The following is an 18,804-nucleotide window of genomic DNA, read 5'->3' as shown; positions in this document are numbered from 1 at the left end:
TACATAGTAGTTCCAAAGAGAACGGAAGATTATAATGAAAAAATCAAAGAAAGAATAGTCCAAAAAAAGAAATGTAACAACATTGTTTGCATTTAAAGTTTGAATATTAGACATTAGACCCTTTTTTTTTTTTGTAGAAGAACTCCAGGAGTTACATTCAAGTTAAAGACAGCAATTTTGAGAACTTTTTTTGACAGTATGAAATATTCTTTGAGATGACGTTAATCTCCATCCAGTTTCACAGCGAGCTCAGATCCTGTCGTATCCTTGTTGGCGGCGGTCTTTGATGAACAGGAAGGTCAACACAGCGATCAGAATGAGAGACACCACTACGCCCCCGACGATGATGGGAATGACCCGCTTGTTATAGTCGGCCCAACACTCCACCTCTGAAACATAAGACAGGAGGAGGAGGAGGAGGAGAATGGGACAATGAGGACCTTGATTTAAGTAGAAATATGTGGAAAACATATGGAACTCCAATGGAATTCTGTATCATGTCATTCATTTATTATGAAATGTTTTGTGGCATTAGTCTGCATTTTATTATTTCATTAACTACTCAAACCACTCAGGTATGCTGTACAAGAAAGCTGGACTGCTTTTAAAACGAGGCCATTGTTTATGATTGTGCACAGCTACACTAAACCATTAGCTTTAGTTTCAAGTGACTTGCTGGGCTTCGACACAGTCCAAAGGGACAAATTATCACAGCGTCAAAAGCCATGTCTGAGTCTCAAAACTCTCATCCCAGAGTATATCCTGACTGGCCGAACCTCTCAATCAGCAAAGAAGGCTCACCAGCCAATTTATCACCAGATTTGATTTATTTTGTCTGGCAGAGCTTTCTGCTGCCACGGCTTGCAACCATTGTTTCATAGCTTCCTGTTTTGGAAATTGAGATTCATCGCAACTTTTGATTCTCTAAATGACTGCCCTATTGGATTGTGTTTTTTTTTCACTTGGTATGAACAGCTGAGAGGAAGCACAGGCAAGACCATGATGCTTAGCTGAGGGTGTAAAGAGAATTATGAGTTTTTATGTTCAAGTGGTGACGTGTTTTTAACTGAGCATTGTGAATGTGGTCATTGTCCTCCCAAAACAAGCTTCAGCAGCTTCTAAATATGATAACAGCTCTAGATCTACTAGAGAAGATAAAACCACCTACACTCACTTCAATTTGTGCAGCCGATTTTAACCTACCCCTGCACCACTGAACCCAAATGATCAGCTCAGTCACCTTTTCCGTACCGTCCTCTGGGCAGAGTGAAGGCCTGAATCTGCAGAGGAACCAGCTTGATCCGCAGCTCCGACGACGTCAGAAGCAGATACTCCGATTTGCACTTGAAGCTCTGACCGTCAGCTGCCGGGAACAGCTTGTCGTGGGCCACCAAGCCCGAGTAAGTCTTATCTGGGAGGAAGGGGATGTGAGACAGGTCAGTGTTTGCAGATGATCAGAAATAGCAGCTTCATTTCTTTCTCCCTCTCTGGTCTTACTGGCACATCCTCGGCAGACAGGCAGAGGGGACACGTGGACAGTCAGCTTGGTGACGTAGAAAAGATTCTTTTCCTGGAGACAAAAATACAGAGAGACTGAAGATGATTCAGGAATCCTTGAAACACACATCTTTTTCCAAGTAAAGAAACGTCATTTCATCAACTGTTTGTTTTGGTTGTCTGAAGGTTTCACATGTTGAGTTGGCTATTTAATGAGGAGACTTTTGTCTCAGCAAGATTTATAGAAAGTGCATGGCAGCTAAGACACATGACACTGTTTCCAACACAGCGAGACATTGCCGTCATGGATTTGTGAAAATGTATATTATGTTTTGCCATGAGGCCATCCTGGTTGTTGTGGCTGTTTAGTGTCCTGTGAGCTAATATGATGCAGGACACTCAAATCAATCAATCAATCTTGAACCTTTTCTTGAAACGGAAATGTCACTTTTTCTCACTTTTTTTGTTGCACTTTTGCACCTTTTTGGACCAGCGGTGGAAGAAGAAGGCTGCATTTCTGAACAACATCTGACATGTTCACTTCCTGTAAATCTGTTCAATCTTTTGACCTGTCACAGAGCTAATATTCCTGAACTATTTGTGTGTTGTTTTTCTGCACTGCACTTTAACTTGCCAGCTTAATCTGGTAACAGGCTGATGCCGTATATTGTGCAGCATTCTACCTTAGCACACTTGTGTTATTTGCAGCCACATTTTCCATTTTGTACCCTCAAAATTAGCTTAATGAAGGATCTGAGTATTTCTTCCACCACTGCATGCAGAATAGTGGCCTGGCTATATGTGTTCAGGGTGTGCAGACAGTCCAGATCTGTCTTTTTTAATTAAGAAGTAGGAGAATTGTCTCAACCCATAAAGAGATTTAATCCTTCAATTTATCAGAAACGTTTGAAATAAAAAAATCTCCAAATCTATAGATTCACTGCAGAGGAAGGGTATGGAAATTTGTAATCTGAAAAGTAACTTGTAACTAAAGGTGTCCGACAAATGTAGAGAATATTTGCCTCTGAAATGTAGTGGAGTAGAAGTATGGAGTTGCATAAAATACCTCGAGTTTGTACTTGAGTAAAAGTACTTACTTACAGAAGATTCAGACACGGCGAGAACATGCAAACCCCCCACAGAGGGGAACATGCGAGTTTTGTTGTACCTTTCTGAAGGTGAGCTGCAGACTGGCAGCATTGTCTGGCAGTGTGAGAGATAAAAGAGCTGCTCTTTTGCCACAGTAGCCGCTGGTCCTGGTCCTGGAGGGGTCCAGGTTGAAATACCAAGTCTTCTGAAAGCACGCAGGAAAGAAACAGTACTTTATAGACAAGTCAGTGTTTCTTTTCTATTTGTTTTTGTTAACTTTCGTGACTGGAAAGAAATGTGACCGTTTTGACACTCAACCCTTACACTGGAGACATGCCAGGGTTTGAATTTGCATGCAAATGTCGGTTGAATCGACCTCAGCCAGGGTGCACTCGTCTTTCCCTCATTTTAAAAGAGCTGATGGGCGTTTGAACAGTGAAACCAGTTTGTGACACCTCACTAAGACGTGCTGACACAAACACACACACACTGTCTGAAAAAAGTGCTGAAATACCAGAAAAGTCCACGCAGATACACACTGAGGTAAACACGCACACACACAGAGTGCTGAGCCGGTCACAGCCTCTAACCTTCTTTTCCCTGACGATGTACTCTACTCCCATGGTGGCTTTGATACAGGGTTTCCCAGCAAGGCTTTTCAGCATGTAGGTCCCTGTGCACAAAACAGACAAAGGTTTTCACATTGGACACAATTATTACGTAATCTCATCTCTAACTTTCACTCCTCATCACCTGTCACACCTGAAGTTGTTCTCTCTGAGCCACACAGGCTGTGTTGTTGCGGCCAACCAAGCCATCACAATTTATCCTTACTTATATTTGGCTTTCCTTTTACACTGTTACTGTCCACCTTACATTATCTCAGAGCAGAAATACTCTTTTTCTCCTCTTTTTCTTTTATGTGATTGAATACAATCTAGGCTTGTATAGCTACATAATACTCTATATACTGATCAAGAGCAGTTACATTCTCACAGTAATGGTGACTTTGCACGAGTTAGAACCTTTAACCTCTCCTATTGCGTCTCAGCCATTAAACTACAGAGTTCAGCCTATTTTCAGACCTCCCTCTCATGTGATGATTAAACCTGCTTCAGCTTCCAATAAAAAAAAAACAAACACATGAATGAGTTTTCACGAGCCAACCATCTTCAAAAAGCTCCGCCAAAATAACATTCAGCATGACAGCTGACAGCAACCGCGGGCCTTTTTCTTCAGGAAAAGCTTTTATAGATTTCATGCTGCTTTTATGCTCTTGCTACTGCAGCCTGGCGTCTTTGTGATTCCTCCTGTAATAGGACGGGCTACGGAAGCTTTTTATATGTGTGTAATAAATCTGGTCTTGTGTTGGTGCGTACCTATTGGAGGACTGGCCGCAGAGGGCTGCAAGACCGGCTGGTAGATCTGAGCCTCAGAGGGCAGCTCAGAGTCTGGCTGGACGGAGCTGCCACTTCTCTGGAGGTGGAGACCTGGGGGGGGGGGGGAGAAGAGACGTGTCACTCTCAACTAGCGTTTATCACCTGATTTTGTTTTATTGCTCTATAAAAAGGTAGTATTTCAAAAGCAATAAATCATAACCACCGGCAACCCTCTGGTAGTTTGGTAGAAAACTGCTGCGTCGCTTTGGAACTAGGTTCGGTCCTTTCAGTACAAATACAACTATGGCCAGATTAATGTGTTAGAGGGCCCCCCAGGGAATTGTTGTGGGACCACTATGAGTTTAAAGTCAATGGAAAAATCACATTTAACATTTTTGTTCTCAGCTTTGTCCACTTTTCAACGAGACGGCTGAAAATGCATTTTTGGGATACAATGCATGACTGAAAAATGACTCTGATCATCCCCATATCACCTGTTTGCTTAAATCACAGACTGAGTAAAACAGACCATCAGTGGGACCATTAAGGACCACTACACCAACGATGGCTGCGTGGGAGAGCAGCTTCATTCATGACACGGAACAGACAACGCCGACACCATTTAAAGAGACATTAAAACAGCCTTATGAAGACCTCCATTTCATTTCAAACTCCTCTTTGCGTGTGTGCATATAATAACAGAATGGAGTTGCCTGTGACGTCTCGGTGCTGCTGAACAGAAGATGAATTTGCAAGTTGCCTCACCCACTGCAGTTTGTTTCAGTCTCCCACGAAATACTGAAATGTCCGAGTTACAGAGAAAAGCCCACGAGCGGCCTGTCGAGAGAGTCCATCGCCTGAGGGTGAAATGACATCTGAATATTATCAAACTTACCTGGGATAATAGCAGCCAGGAAGAAAAGCGGCCATCCACCCGTGTGAGCCCTTGGCATCATAGTGAGCAGAGAGAAGAGCAGAATAGAGTAGAGTAATGCCACAGTACTAGATGATGAGTGCAGTGTGAGTGCCGCGGCTGTGGTTTGACTTGTAAATGTGAAACTGTTGAACACCTATATCAAATGCAGAGGAAGTGAAGTGTCACAGGAGGTGGTGTGAAGACCGCTGCCTCTCTCAGCACTTAAAACGGTAACTTCATGTCAGTTAAAGCCTCTCAGTCGGATGGGAAAAGCTGCAGAGTCAAAGACTCGGCCGCACATTACTGTATCTTCGCAAAACATAGCACGGCAATGAAATAAACTCCACGTGAAGTACCCCAGTGGACTTCAAAAGTAATCTCAGTCAAGAACAGTCGACGTCAGGCTCCCCACAGGGTCAGGTCAAAGGTTATATTATTAATCATTATATGATGTTTTCTTACAGTCAGTGGGGCTGAAAAGCTAAACGGATGTGTTCCTTTGGGATCAGGATCAACAGTGTTTGGCTTTGCTTAGAGGATGTTTGGCATATTGTCAGTCACACACAAGATTAAAGGTGAAATGGTACAAAATAGCAGTTTGTTTTAGAGGGTGGGTGGTTGACAGCGTTGTTGGTGCTTGTTATTTATTTATTATAATGTTATAATTTATTATAATCTCACTCTCGCTGTTTGCACTTGAACTTGAAGCACATTAAGTGTACCTGTAACAAAATATGCTAAATAAAGAAAAACACAAGTCTTGCCTTGTTTTACTCTACCCATCTGAAACTCTGAAAACAAATACTGAGAATTACACACAATTGTGTCTGATGTGGACGTTTTCCTGCTGTTGAATGTATGTTGGAGTTAAATACATTTTCCTGTCTTCTCATTTCTTCTTTCCCCCTCTTCGGTGCTTCAATGGCTTCTCAGTCCCCCCAAATTACAAAAAAATGATTTCACTTGCCTCTAATTGTATCTAGCCATGCAGAATCATTGGTACTACTTTCTACTTGAGAAATAGAGAAACTATTGGCAGCATGTTCTGGATTATTCTGGAGTAACAAGGCTGCTGTTAGATTTTTCAAATGTCATATTTCAAACAAAAGTCTATTCAGCTCCATTGTATTTGGGTGGAGGCAGACGTCTCCGAGACAGACATCTCAGAACCTGAACACGAAACCAAAACTACTTGCGTGGGTGAATACCACTAGAGGTACGTAAGAAACATGTTTTTGTGTCATTTGGGCGAAACCACCCCTTAAAGAAGGCATGTAATTGTTGTTCGTGCATGGCAGTTCAACTCATTAGCTTAGCTTAGCACAAAAACTGAAAACAGGGAGAAACAGCTAGCCTGGCTCTGTCCAAATATAACAAAATGAACCTACCAACACCACTGAAGCTTGCTAACTTCCCAGAGTCTTGTCATCAACGTGAGTCACTGCACCCGGCCAAGAAATAGTCCCACACATTGCCTCCCGCCTGTGAAACCACAACATGCCGTTTTTACACTTTTTTTGTAGTGTGATAAACAAACCAGATATAACGTGTTCATTAGTGAGCTTTAGAGTTGCTGGCAGGTGGGTGACGTTACTGAACAGAGTCAGGCAGGCTAGCTGTTCACCCCTGTTTGCATGTAGTCCAAGCTAAGCTAACTGATCGCTGGCTGTACTGTAGCTTTATATTCAACGGGCAAATATGAGAGCGATGTCGACCTTCTCATCTTGCTCTCAGCAAGAAAGGGAATAAGCGTATTTCCAAAAATATTGAGCTATTCCTCTGAACAAATGTGTTTTACTTGTTTTATTTAAACATTTCTTGGAGTCCCGGAGAGGTCAAATAATTCAATAATTCAAAAGAAAGAAAGCAAAGATAAGAAGAAAGTCTTTTGAAACACGCATGCCTTCATGTACTATGAATCAGGAGTTTTCTACTTTCCTCTGCTGCAGATTTAACTTGAGCCCCATGTTGGGGACCACTGGCTTATAGCGTTAATAGTGACGCTGTGGTGCCTGACAAACAGCACAGCATTTCTTGGTGCATGTGTTACCACAAGAGGGCAGAATTATGCTCTTCTAAACCTTGCTCTAGTCTAGATTTTTACACAATCACACACACTTTTTTTTTTTCTTTACAGTCTCACATAATAAGGACGTCAAATTGTGTCTCTCATCACCGACGATGGAGCTTCAGTGTCTCCGCAAGTGCGACAGAGCCAGTGATCAGACACATGGAAGATGTCGGCATGTTGTCATCAGCTGGCAGGTAAGCTGACCTCTTGCACTTTTGTTGCACTTGGTGAACACAGACAAAGCAAACACGATGCCTGCATGACACATCTGTAATATGGAGTGCGACATGGGAGCACATTTCACCACAGAGGAGCAGCGGGGGAATCAGAGTGGTAAAGGCTAAAGGTCGACAGGGACAAAGTACCAGCTAAAACACACAAAACACACACTGACCACACACACGCACACACACACACACACACACACACAGTGGCTTCTAAACGCTTACAGTTAGGGAATGTTTTGCTACCGTACAGTCAGTGCCAATCGACTGCATTTCGTGTGGTTTCATGAGTGAGGATGTGTGTGTTGAGCTAGGAGAGTCACTAATGAAGGCGGTTAGTGCGTCTCCTCACATGCTCTCTTCTCTCTCTGATACTGACTGTTGTGTTGACTCGACAGGTAGGAGGGCAAACAAAAGAGCAAACATTGACTCTCCTTTTACCAACTCTGTGTGTGTGTGTGTGTGTGTGTGTGTGTGTGTGTGTGTGTGTGTCCTCTGTGCCCTCCTGTCCTCTGTATATGTGTCTATCAGTGTGTCATCATTTTTCTCAGGATTCCCGCCCACCATTTAAGGAGAACTTCACTCAGTTTGTCCATCCCTGTGCGGAGAGGAGTTGCGTTTATCCTCTTCAAGCCCGGCAGGATTGACAGCAGGCCTCCACCTGCAGAAACTGTAAGTATCTGTATCAACAAGCCTTTGCATCAAAGAATTGCTTGAAAAGCTTTAAAATGATATTTTTTAGCCACGAATAAGACATTTGAGATAGACTGCCAGGGTTTGGACATGAAATACACCGACATTACATTGGTAGTGTTCATCGACTGGCGTGACCTTTGCCGCTTCTTTATCTTGCAGCAGAGCAGAGCCAAACGGCCATCAGGATCAGACGATGAGGAGCGGACTGGGGCTGTGTGTGCTGGGCCTGCTGTGCCTCCACAGCTCAGCCTTTGGGCAGGTAAGGAGAAAGAAATCAGAAATCAAGACTTCGAACTGCTTTTCTGGCACTAAAATCTAGATTGCACTGTGAGAACAGATCTGCTATTAGGCAGCAGTGGTAGAAGAAGTATTCAGGTCCTTTACTTAAGTAGAAGTAGTAATACTGCATGGTGAAAATACTCCAATGCATGTAATTCAAAACTTTACATAGTAAAAAAAAAAAAACAGAATTAGCAGCAAAATGTTGTTTAAGTATCAAAAGTAAAAGTACTCATAGTGCAATATGGCCACTGTCAAGATATTATATTGTATATACGTATATCATACAAATTCACAACAGCTACTACCATGCACACACACACACACACACACACAACCACACAAACACTTGACCTCCATGGCAGATTTCAGCCTCATAGATAGAAAGTTGTGGTTGCTGTAAGGTGGGCACGGCTTTGTGGACCAATGAAAAGGGAACTCTGCTTAGTCCAACGATGCCCCCCACAAGTGTCGACGAACAACCATGTTCATGAGTTATGAAAGGGGACGTGACAAAATGGTGTGTATGTGTGCCACGCCCGCTTTTTGCCAATTGGACATGAACAGTTAATCAGATGTCCTTTGGCTCAAAGTCTGTGAATCCATTTGTAAGTTATGCGCCTTTTTTGCGATAGGCCACTCCCATTGCCACGCCCTCTTTTACCCAATTGGCATGAACACAAACACACACCATAACACACACATACACACACACACTTGACCTCCATGACAAATTTCAGCCTGCTGGGGCCAAAACTGTGGCTGCCAAATGGTGGGGAAATGTTTGTAGACCGAATGGCCAACCAATTGACGGAGCGAGCGTGATGTTGAGAATTGGGGTTAACTACTTTATGAAAATGCATCATGTTTTGTAAGCTGATCATATTTATTGTGTATAAAATGGCAATCTGAAAAGCAACCACTAACTGTGGCTATCGGATAAATGTAGGCGAATAAAACGGTAAATATTTTCCTCTGAAATGTAGAGGAGGATAAGTATCAAGTAGCATAAAGTGAGAATAGCTTCTCAAAACTGTACTGAAGTATAGTACTAATGTACTTACTTACTTATTTCCACCATTGGATTAAAGCCTGATTTATCTATAATATCTATGATAGCTACAGATTTGGATCATTATGTGTCACGCATTCCAGCGTCCATGAATTAAGTCATTGCTAACCTTACTGGCTTGTGACCCTTTGAAATGAATCCATGTCAGCCTGCTCGTACACAGTCGTGGAAGAAGAAGTGTTCAGGTCTGTCACTTAAGTAAACGTAGCAATAGCACACCAAGAGCGTACTCCATTATAAGTCCTTCATGCAAAGTCTCATTGAAGTGAATGTAGATAATTGTTGTCGGCACAAATGTACTTAAAGTATCAAAATTAAAAGTGGTCGTTATACAGCAGAATTACCACTTTCAAATATTTCATATATATTATTGAATTCATTCATTAGTAATGCATCAACATGTAAGCAGCATTTTAATGCTGTAGTTAAATGTAACTACCTTATATACTTTTGGGCAGTTTACCTATAGAAAAGCATCGTATTTTATAAGATGATCATGTGTTTTGTATGTAAAATTTCATCTGAAAAAGGAACTAGTTACTATAGCCGTCAGCTAAATGTAGCGGAGTAAAAAGTACATAATTTCCCTCTGAAACGTAGTACTGTAGAAGTATAAAGTAGCAGAAGATGGAAACAGCACAAAGTCTTCTTGAGTAAATGCACTTTGTTACTTTCCACCGCTTCTCACAGGTTGTATATGTTTAGGAGCTGCCAGTGAGTATCTTTCCCTTCTCAGATCGTTTTAACTTTAACTTAAAAAAAAACTTAATAGACCTGAAAAGTTAAGACAATCTGCATTTTACAAGAAAAAGTCAGGTCTAGCTCTGTGCGGCAGAAATGCATTTTCTTCTGTTTCCGTTTTCGTCACAACTCTCCCCCTCCCAGGAGGCGATGGAGGTCCAGCCCGGCGTCCTGATCTTCTGTGACGACCCCTCCGTGGAGAGGGCCGCCAACAGCGCCGTGCACAAGTTCAACGAGGGGCTGAGTGCCGGACACAAGCTGGCCCTCTATCAGATACTGACAGCCAGCAAGGTACAGTGGCTGCAGCAAGGATGTGGCTTTCTACACGTCCACCTGACCTGCTCTGTCTCAGCACACACCAGAGAGTGCCTGTAGGCGTACTGTAGGTTCTATTTGTCACTGGTTGCTTTTACAGTGTTTCATCATTGTTGCATTGATTCACTGTTGTCGCTGTTCCGTTTTAGCTTCTCCTGCACGACTATTGTATTATTGGGAAATAACATACGGAGAAAGTTCACAAGAACACAGTGCTTCTTTTCACTGTCAGTGCTCTGTATGAGGAAGCTAGTAAGGTTCCTCTCGATGGAAGTACTGTCAATCAAGGGAGACTACACAAACACATGTACATTTCTGACTGCTTATTACCGCTCATAGAAAATATGAACTCACTACAACAATGCATACGATTTTATGAGCTTGTTTTTTTTCTGTAAAGTCTAAATAATAATAATAACATCAGCAACTAATAGCTAGAGCTCAGACAAATATAGCATACCAATGTAATGTGTAAAAAGTATAATATTTCCTGAAATTAAGTTAAAAAAATATATATAGTTGCACTAAATGGATCTAATGTGCCGATACTTCCAAGTCGTCCTTCTATAAGTAAATGAACATTAGTTTGTTGAATTCAGTGCTGTGTTAAATATTCAGATGTGAATAGATCTGATGGTTGTCACCTCCATTCAAAATCCACACATCACATTTCAAAGCTGAAAAGTGGAAGGTGGACTAAAGCTGTGGGATGATTACCAAGAAATCACAGGAAAACATGTTTAGACACTTTGACCTCTGGTACACACTGATTGTGTGTGTGTGTGTGTGTGTGTGTGTGTGTCTACAGTCAGAGAATGGCTCAGACTCGGTGTACTCCCTGCAGTTCACCAGCAGGAGGAGCGACTGTCCAGCTGGGAGCAGCAAGCCCTGGACAGACTGCGACTATCATGCTTTTGGACCCCAGGTAATAATGATGAGATGAAATACAGCTGCCGATACTCACGTTCTTCACAAATGTAAACTTGGCAGTGACACATGACCTTTCCAAAGCTGTCCTCCATTCATGTCTGCGGGATGAAAAAAGTGCTAATAATCTCTAATGTAGATCCAAAGCTGCGGATTTCTTGTGTACTCAAACATTGGGATTGTATTGCTTTAAGTTGGTAGAAGAAGTTAAAGTAGAATTTTGGATTATACAATGTTAATAACACAAATCATAATCTAACATAATCTGTCCTGTTATTCTTCCAGAAGCCGTTTTCATGCAATGCCACAGTCTACATGACAGAGACCGAAGCAGACTCTAGAAATGTGGAGTGCGTGCTCGGTGAGTGAATGCATGAACAGATTTGGGTGGACAAAACCAGTATCTGATTCTTCTTCTTTTTTTTGGTGTACCAGTTAAGATACAATTACAACCAGCAGAAGAAAAGTTAAACTTTTTGGAAATGATTTGCTTTCTTGCATAAAGTTAGATATGAAGATTGATATCACTCTCATGTTTCGAGGTTGGATATGAAGCTGGAGCCAGCGGACAGTTAGCTTAGCTTAGCATAAGGACTGGAAACAGGGGCAAACAGCTAGCCTTGCTCTGTCCAAAGGTAACAAAATCTGCCAGCCAGCATCTCTAAAGCTCACTAATTAACGTTGTATGTGGCTCGTTGTCATATGCTGTGCTATTTCTTGACCTAGAGCCGTGACTTCCTGGAGTTCCGCTAGTTGCCTGGCAACTGTTCCAAGCTTAACCCTATAGTCCGGCATATAGAACCACAACTTATTTTTACACAAAAGACATATAACATGTTAATTAGTGAGCTTTATTAAACGTTTGTTGCCTGAGCGAGGCTAACTATTTCCTCTTTTTTCCGGTCTTTATGCTAAGCTAAGCTATTTGGCCACTGGCTGTAGCTTCATAATTGCCGTAGAGTGGTTTCAATCTTTTCATCTTACTCTCGGAAGTCATTTTCTTCTCAAGAAAGATTGTTTAAAAACATTTTTTCAACTTGGGACCTCATTTAAGACTTTAACCGCAGAACCAGTGGCTCATTAATACTCATTACTTCATGTGTCATGTGAGGCCTCCACCGAGGGAAGTCTCATCCCTTATAATAAGAAAAACTGAAACCAGTAATATCCACCGTTTTTCAGATCTTCCAAGCATAATTTGATCATGTATGGAGACCAATCTCCGGTGTATTGATTCAGTTCAGCATGACTCTGTCTCTCATTAAGAAAACAGTGAGTCATTGAGGAAAATGTACACTGGTGGGCCCAGGGGATACAGAGAGGGGCTGATTGTGTAATACATCAACACTATCTGCAGATAGGGAGAGCACAATATTAACTTATCACACCATAAAAGGCAGTGACAGTCTAGACTTTAATCTGTTTGTCTAACCAGCTTCAAAAATGTTTTACAACTTTTTAAGGCTTAGCTTTAATACTCAATTCCTTTGTGCTTTAAAGCAGTATTTGCCTGCTCCAGTGGGGTCTGGCCTGAAAGAAATAAAAGTTGTGTAGTTTGAAGCCTGTGGTGTTCAAATAAGTGAACAGGCTGGATGGGGCATCAGCACTTTCTTCCTCCAATAATAAAGTCTTTTCCTAGATTTGAATAATTATGGATAGTCCTGATATTATTTGACACTACAACAACAACATCAATTATCGCATATACTGTATGCTGATGATACTCATTTTTACATTTCAATCACACCTGATGACTTATGTAGGCTTAAGTAAGTTTTTACAAGGAAGAAGAAGATTTCTTGCCTTTTTTTTTATTTAAACTGTCCACTCTGAGTCAATTGGTGGAGTACTACGGACTGTAACAGACATTTAAAGCAAGCATAAAGTAGACAATGTGTTGCCTGAATCAATACTGGAGTAAGAGTTCATCAGAGGTTATTGGACTTTCAAAAACCATGCCAGCAGCTTTACTTCAACATTATTCTTCCTACTGAGAAACATTGTCAAAATATGGCCCTTCTTAACATCAGTAAGTTACAACCTGTAACATCAGTTGATTTAGTAGTTTTCCTGCATGGATTAAATTAAACATAATTTTTTAAAAAGCCCAACATTTCCGATGTGACCATGTCGCGGACGTCCTGAGCCGCAAAGCATCTGCTGTCTCCTCCCTTTTGCCGTCTTACTTCATCTCTGCTCACCACCTCCTGTCCTGTCTCCTGTCCAGATGATTACATCGTTCCAGAGAAAGCTTCCTGTTTGGGCTGCCCCGTGGAGATTGACGAGTACTCAGAGGACCTCAAGACTCCTCTGTCCGTCTCCATCTCCAAGTACAACTCCATCTCCGACTCTACTCACCTGTTCACCCTCAACAGTGTCGGCCAGGCCACCAGACAGGTGAAGGGAGAGGAAGTGGGAGGTACGTCAGCTGGAGGGAGCTTCTGTTTCTTTTCAACCAACTTTCTGTATCCTTATAGGTGGTCGCAGGTTTCAGGTTCAAGATGAGATTCGATATGAGGAAGACCAACTGCGCCAAGGACGAACACAAAGACCTCAACGATCTGTGTGTCGCCAATGAACAGGATGTGGTAAATATGAAAACAAAACACAAATTGCTGCCGACATGATGTGGTCTTTTATAGGCTTGACGTGTCTCTCTGTGTGTTTGTGTGTGCAGGAGTTTGCAAACTGTAACTCTACAGTGGATGTAGCACCGTGGAGACTTGAGCCCCCACAGGCCCAGATACAGTGTGAACCAGGGGCACTGCCTTCCATGGTGAGACCCACTTTTCTGATATATACTGATATAGAACTCTGATGCTTCTGTCCCTGGTTCGTTCTTATTTCTTAGATAATTTTTGCTCGGGTTCATTATTTAATCAAATGCTCTTAACGTCGTCTAACTGTAAGGTGTCATGGGTGCACACCAATGAGAAAGGTTTGTCAATCCACCCGTACATCCATGTGTATTCTTTTCCTCAGCTGTTCAACAGGCGCCGTCCTCCCGGCTGGTCCCCTCTCAGGAACATTCTGATTCAAGTTCCTTCCTTCTCCGCCACCTCACCTCCACTCTCAGCACCCACAGCACCCCCCTCCACAGCTGCAGCCAAAGAAGAATCTTCCGAGGAGGACACTACAGCCGTCAAACCGTCCATCTCCTCTGACGTGGCCTCGGAAGTTGTGAATGACAACCCCTTCCACTGCCCGTCCAAGCCCTGGAAATCTTTTAATCCAGTCCATGCTGAGAGGCCTGCAGATCCTACGCAGGCAGCCATAGAGGAGGCCTCCACAGATCCTTCAGTGGAGGGGGCCTTCAGTGATACAGACCTGCTGGCATAAGTTTTTCCAACAAGGGAGCCATTTATATTCAAAATAATCTCACTTGTTTTCGTAGACTAGTCCGCAATCAAACTGGGGTGCATTGGCGGGGGTTTTGGAAGAAACATCTTCAGGGGCGTTGTGCAGATTTGAAACTATAAAAGCAAATGGCTTGTTAATGAAGTAACAGTAGTTTAGGTGAATAAGACAAAGCAACCAATTTTTGGGGTCCTGTAACTAAAACAAGGACTCAAATGATGACAGAGCTCGATACTGTTAACATCTTAATTTATGGTTTTATGTTTTATGTCGGTTTCCTTGAGTCAATCAAAGTAATGAGTGATAAAATGCCCCTCAGTGTCCATTTATAAGAGATGTAAGAAAATGGAAAAAAAGTGCATTGGAAATCAGTCCGTCTCAAAGGGAAAAATCTGCAATAAAATAAAATAAAACTTCTTTGCGCTGGTTTTATGTGTGCATATAAATGCAGCTCATCAGTAATTCCTTCCAATGTATTTCTTTGCGTATACATTTCCAGCAATCGCCTGCTTCCACAAATAATATAAAGCTCCGTCTTATCATAAGATAGAGCTCACACTGTGTTTTTCCCCTGTCCCATGACTTCCCTTAACAAAGTCACTTTCATTGACCCAAATGATCTTTCTGGTTGTTTAATGTTGTTGGGGTTTTTTTTTCACTTCACAGTAGAAAAAAAAATGCAACAAATGTGTTAAGCTATTGTCCTGCTGTGAAGTGACATAAGCAGTAGTCCCTGACGGTCCGGGTCTTCTCCACAAAAATAACAATTTCTCAGAAATTCCCTTTTCAGGAATCCACATTTTAAAACAGATAAACAGCGGGCAAAAATCGAAGAATTTGAAGTTGTTATGGTTGAACATGGCGGACCACACTAAACAACATGATTGGTCAGTTACACATAATTTAAGATTTAGAGCTATGCAAGCAAATTGCAGGAGAGGACAGTGAAAGAGCAAACACAGGCGGGTGAATGTTTAACAAATGTATTTGTACATCTTCACAGAACATTCAGATGGCCAGTCCGTCAGTCAGGGTACAGACTCTTTACTCTGTGACCAGGGAGCCAAAACGAAACACAATACACATTTATAAATAAAAACGCAGGTTATTGTGAGGATGACCCTAGAAACTGTCCCTACATGGAGCAAACTTAAGGCATTCATCTGTATGGCTGCTGAGCAGACTACATTTAAAAAAACAAACAAACAAAAAAAAAAAAACAGCAAACAAACAATGTAGCGAGAAGAATATTCATCTTTACCCAATCTCATGCAGGTAGGCTGTGAAAAAACAATACAGTGGCCCGTTGTACATTCATTCATAGTATAGGTTAAGGTTCTGACAGCATGGTATGCTGGAAATATATTAGTGACACACTAACATGTACTTTTGAGCACTGCCAACAGAAAAGAACGTGAAAACACAGACCATTTAGTCAATATGTCCTTCACGTGAGAATTTGGGACATTTCAGAAGCCTAAAAAACGATCACAAATGTTCAATTACGACCGATTAGTCGTATTTGCTCTTTAATCCAATTCTTTTCCACATTCATTCTGTTTAAAGCCCATTCAAAGGCTTTCTAGAAACGCGGTCTGTGTTAAAACGAGGACTGTCTGCAACTGTGGGTTTGACAATGTTTCAACTGCTTCACAGGAAGAAACACAGCACGAAGATCTGCGGCCGTATTTACCAAACATCAGGGCCCGTTGTCATACAGGTGGTGGACACAATACCACCAACACCTGTCCCAACTGCGTGGATATTGCATTGAATTGCATTATATTTTGTGGTTGTTCATGTTATGTCCACCGTTAAGTCTTGGAAAGACAGCTCAGACCATATGATTGTATTAGCAGGTGCAAACTGAAGAGCAGATCCGTGAGAATAGGATTTTTTTTAGGTTAAACGTCACAGAAAGTCTATCTGCATGAGGTGCTTAAATGAGATCATTCTCAACGTCCCCTTACTTAGTAAAATTAGCGGGTACAATGATTATGTGACACTCATTCAGACAAGCTGGCTTAGCAACAAAAATGGACAAAGCCAGTTTACCTGATCCTGTGATAAGCAGATTTATAAATATGGGGGCTGTGTTTTTTCATCGTCGAGCTTTTTGACAATTAAAAAGGGATGCAGCACGGATGCCATAAAGGCCTCCACTTGAGGAGAGGGAAAACTAGTGCAACAGTTACTGCAGAATTCCTGCGGCAATTCAGACAAACTCCTCCGAGAAGATGTGAGAACCGTCACTCAGCTGCTGGACGTCATTCTTGTGGTTTTTTTGAGGCTGAAGATGAAGACTGCGAAATTTGATTCAATCCTGTCAAGATACTTCCGTCGTAGTTCTCACTGCACCTGATCTTCGAAATTTGAACCCAAGCGCAACTTTGGGGCTTCATTAGTTCAAGAAGTAATGTTGTCTGTCACTCTGAAATCCAGGACTGTGGCGTCGATAACATTCACTACCAGTATCAAACAAACAGCCTGGACACAATGCTTATGCACAGTACAATGCACACGCACACGCGCACACACACACACACACACAACTCTCTCACAATCAGTACTAAATAGACACTGCAACCCCCCACCCCCACCCCCCACCCCATCTCAACTTTAAACCAACAAAATACAGCTGCGGTTCTGATTCGTGACATTTCAAGTAAAACATTTTCAACTTATGTATGAAAAAAAGTTCCTCCGTTTCCCCTCGTTTGTTTCCTTACAAACGATGCACAACACTGCAGCATTTTCTTTTGTTTTTCTTCTCTGGCACAGACCAGCCAGCGGGGAGAAAAAAAAAAAAAAAAAAAAAGGCGAAACAAAACACATGACTAAGTGTCATCACACACAGACACATGGACATGTAGATACAGTACATACATAGTGTGGGTTTTCATTGGGGCCTGCCAATGAAGCTCTGCAACCTGTACAGAAATAAATGCTTATGGACACACACTCGCACACTATCAGTGTGGTGGGCACATGGGAAAGGATACTGAAGATTACAACCATAGAGAAACAGGTTTGACAGTAACTGTACACACACACACTTCTTAATGCTGCTTCAAAATGCACATCATACACACCGGCTGCATGCACACTAGGCTAACTTTCTTCTTACAGAGTCCTTTTGGACAAAAAGGCATTGAGAACTAGAATTTGTAAGTGCATAGCCCAACCTTTTTCTTTTGAAAGTCTGTAACTGATATGCCTTAATGCGTCAGCTTTCACGGGCCTCAGTGACGCCTGATTTGGCACGTTGCGAAAAAGAGGGAATAGTGAACGAGAGAGGAGCTCTCTGCTGATAGCCGACTGTATGTTTAGTGGCACTGCATCTGACTTTAAAAAAAGGAAACGTGAATGATGCATAAACATAAAAAGATGAGTGCACATAAGGTCCATGTTAGCATTTAAATACATTCTAGCCATTAATGCTGCAACAATAAAGACATGGCAGACGTGCGCCACATCAGAACAAACCACAACTTTGGCTTTTCAATACAATCAACAGTTGAACTATGAATTATTATCTTCTATCTCTATAGTATGAAACTCAATCTGCCAAGATAATTACTAAGCTGTGTGCACATCCAAATGTCTCTCTAGGTACATTGTGAGGGCGTCGGGGGGGCTTGTGAGGCTGCTCTGAGGCACCTTTTCTTACAAAATACTACATTCTCTCCTTAGCAAAGCACACCATGTGAGAGGTTCTCAATTCAACTGAAAAAAGTTTACTGCCACTCATGGTTCTGTGTTCATGTGTGTTAAAAACACCTTTTTTTTTTTTTTAAACGATAGCGTTTGAACAAATTCCTAAATGAGACCAGCCAGCTATGGCCTTCTTTAAAGACACAGTGCAACAAAAATGCATTTTCAAGTATTTCTATATCAAAAGCCTTCCCGTTTCTCGTTCTGTAAAACTATTCTGATGACTCATCTCAAGCTCGCATACACAAATTGATCCAATGAAATGTGATTGTGACGATTAGCTAGCCCCTGCTTCATTAACCATTAGCTAGTGGCTCATAGTAGCTAGCAGAGACGATGGGATAGTAGGAGGAGTGTGTTTATATTTCCAAAGAATGTAGCTGAGTTGTAGTTGATCCATTTCACCTCGGCCTCCTGACCCAACAAAGCAGGCGAGGGAGGTGTGGGTGGTGATTTGTTCAAATCCCTCTCTGTTTCACTTGGAGTCACTAAAAGACAACAGTGAGTGGCATTTCACTGTGACTTCA

General features: G+C 41.9%; 2 protein-coding genes across 2 annotated transcripts; one reads left to right on the top strand and one right to left on the bottom strand.

The window, feature by feature from the left end:
• Window positions 1–249: 249 nt before the first annotated feature.
• lamp3 (lysosomal associated membrane protein 3) lies at window positions 250–4,921 on the bottom strand. Its single transcript, XM_070908535.1, has 7 exons — window positions 4,861–4,921; window positions 3,966–4,076; window positions 3,177–3,259; window positions 2,666–2,788; window positions 1,498–1,570; window positions 1,241–1,411; window positions 250–389 (listed from the first exon to the last, which is right to left on the bottom strand). The coding sequence occupies exons 1-7, from the start codon at window positions 4,919–4,921 to the stop codon at window positions 250–252; spliced, it is 762 nt and encodes a 253-aa protein (XP_070764636.1).
• Window positions 4,922–8,065: 3,144 nt separating this feature from the next.
• Window positions 8,066–14,944, top strand: kng1 (kininogen 1). Its single transcript, XM_070909462.1, has 8 exons — window positions 8,066–8,131; window positions 10,109–10,255; window positions 11,088–11,204; window positions 11,492–11,567; window positions 13,434–13,603; window positions 13,684–13,794; window positions 13,884–13,982; window positions 14,189–14,944. The coding sequence occupies exons 1-8, from the start codon at window positions 8,066–8,068 to the stop codon at window positions 14,543–14,545; spliced, it is 1,143 nt and encodes a 380-aa protein (XP_070765563.1). The 3' UTR covers window positions 14,546–14,944.
• The last annotated feature ends 3,860 nt before the right edge of the window (window positions 14,945–18,804 follow it).

Source organism: Enoplosus armatus, chromosome 7, assembly GCF_043641665.1.
Source record: "Enoplosus armatus isolate fEnoArm2 chromosome 7, fEnoArm2.hap1, whole genome shotgun sequence".
Classification (NCBI taxonomy): Eukaryota; Metazoa; Chordata; class Actinopteri; order Centrarchiformes; family Enoplosidae; genus Enoplosus; species Enoplosus armatus.
Note: the sequence above shows the minus strand (reverse complement) of the source record. Positions and strands in the feature narration are given on the sequence as shown.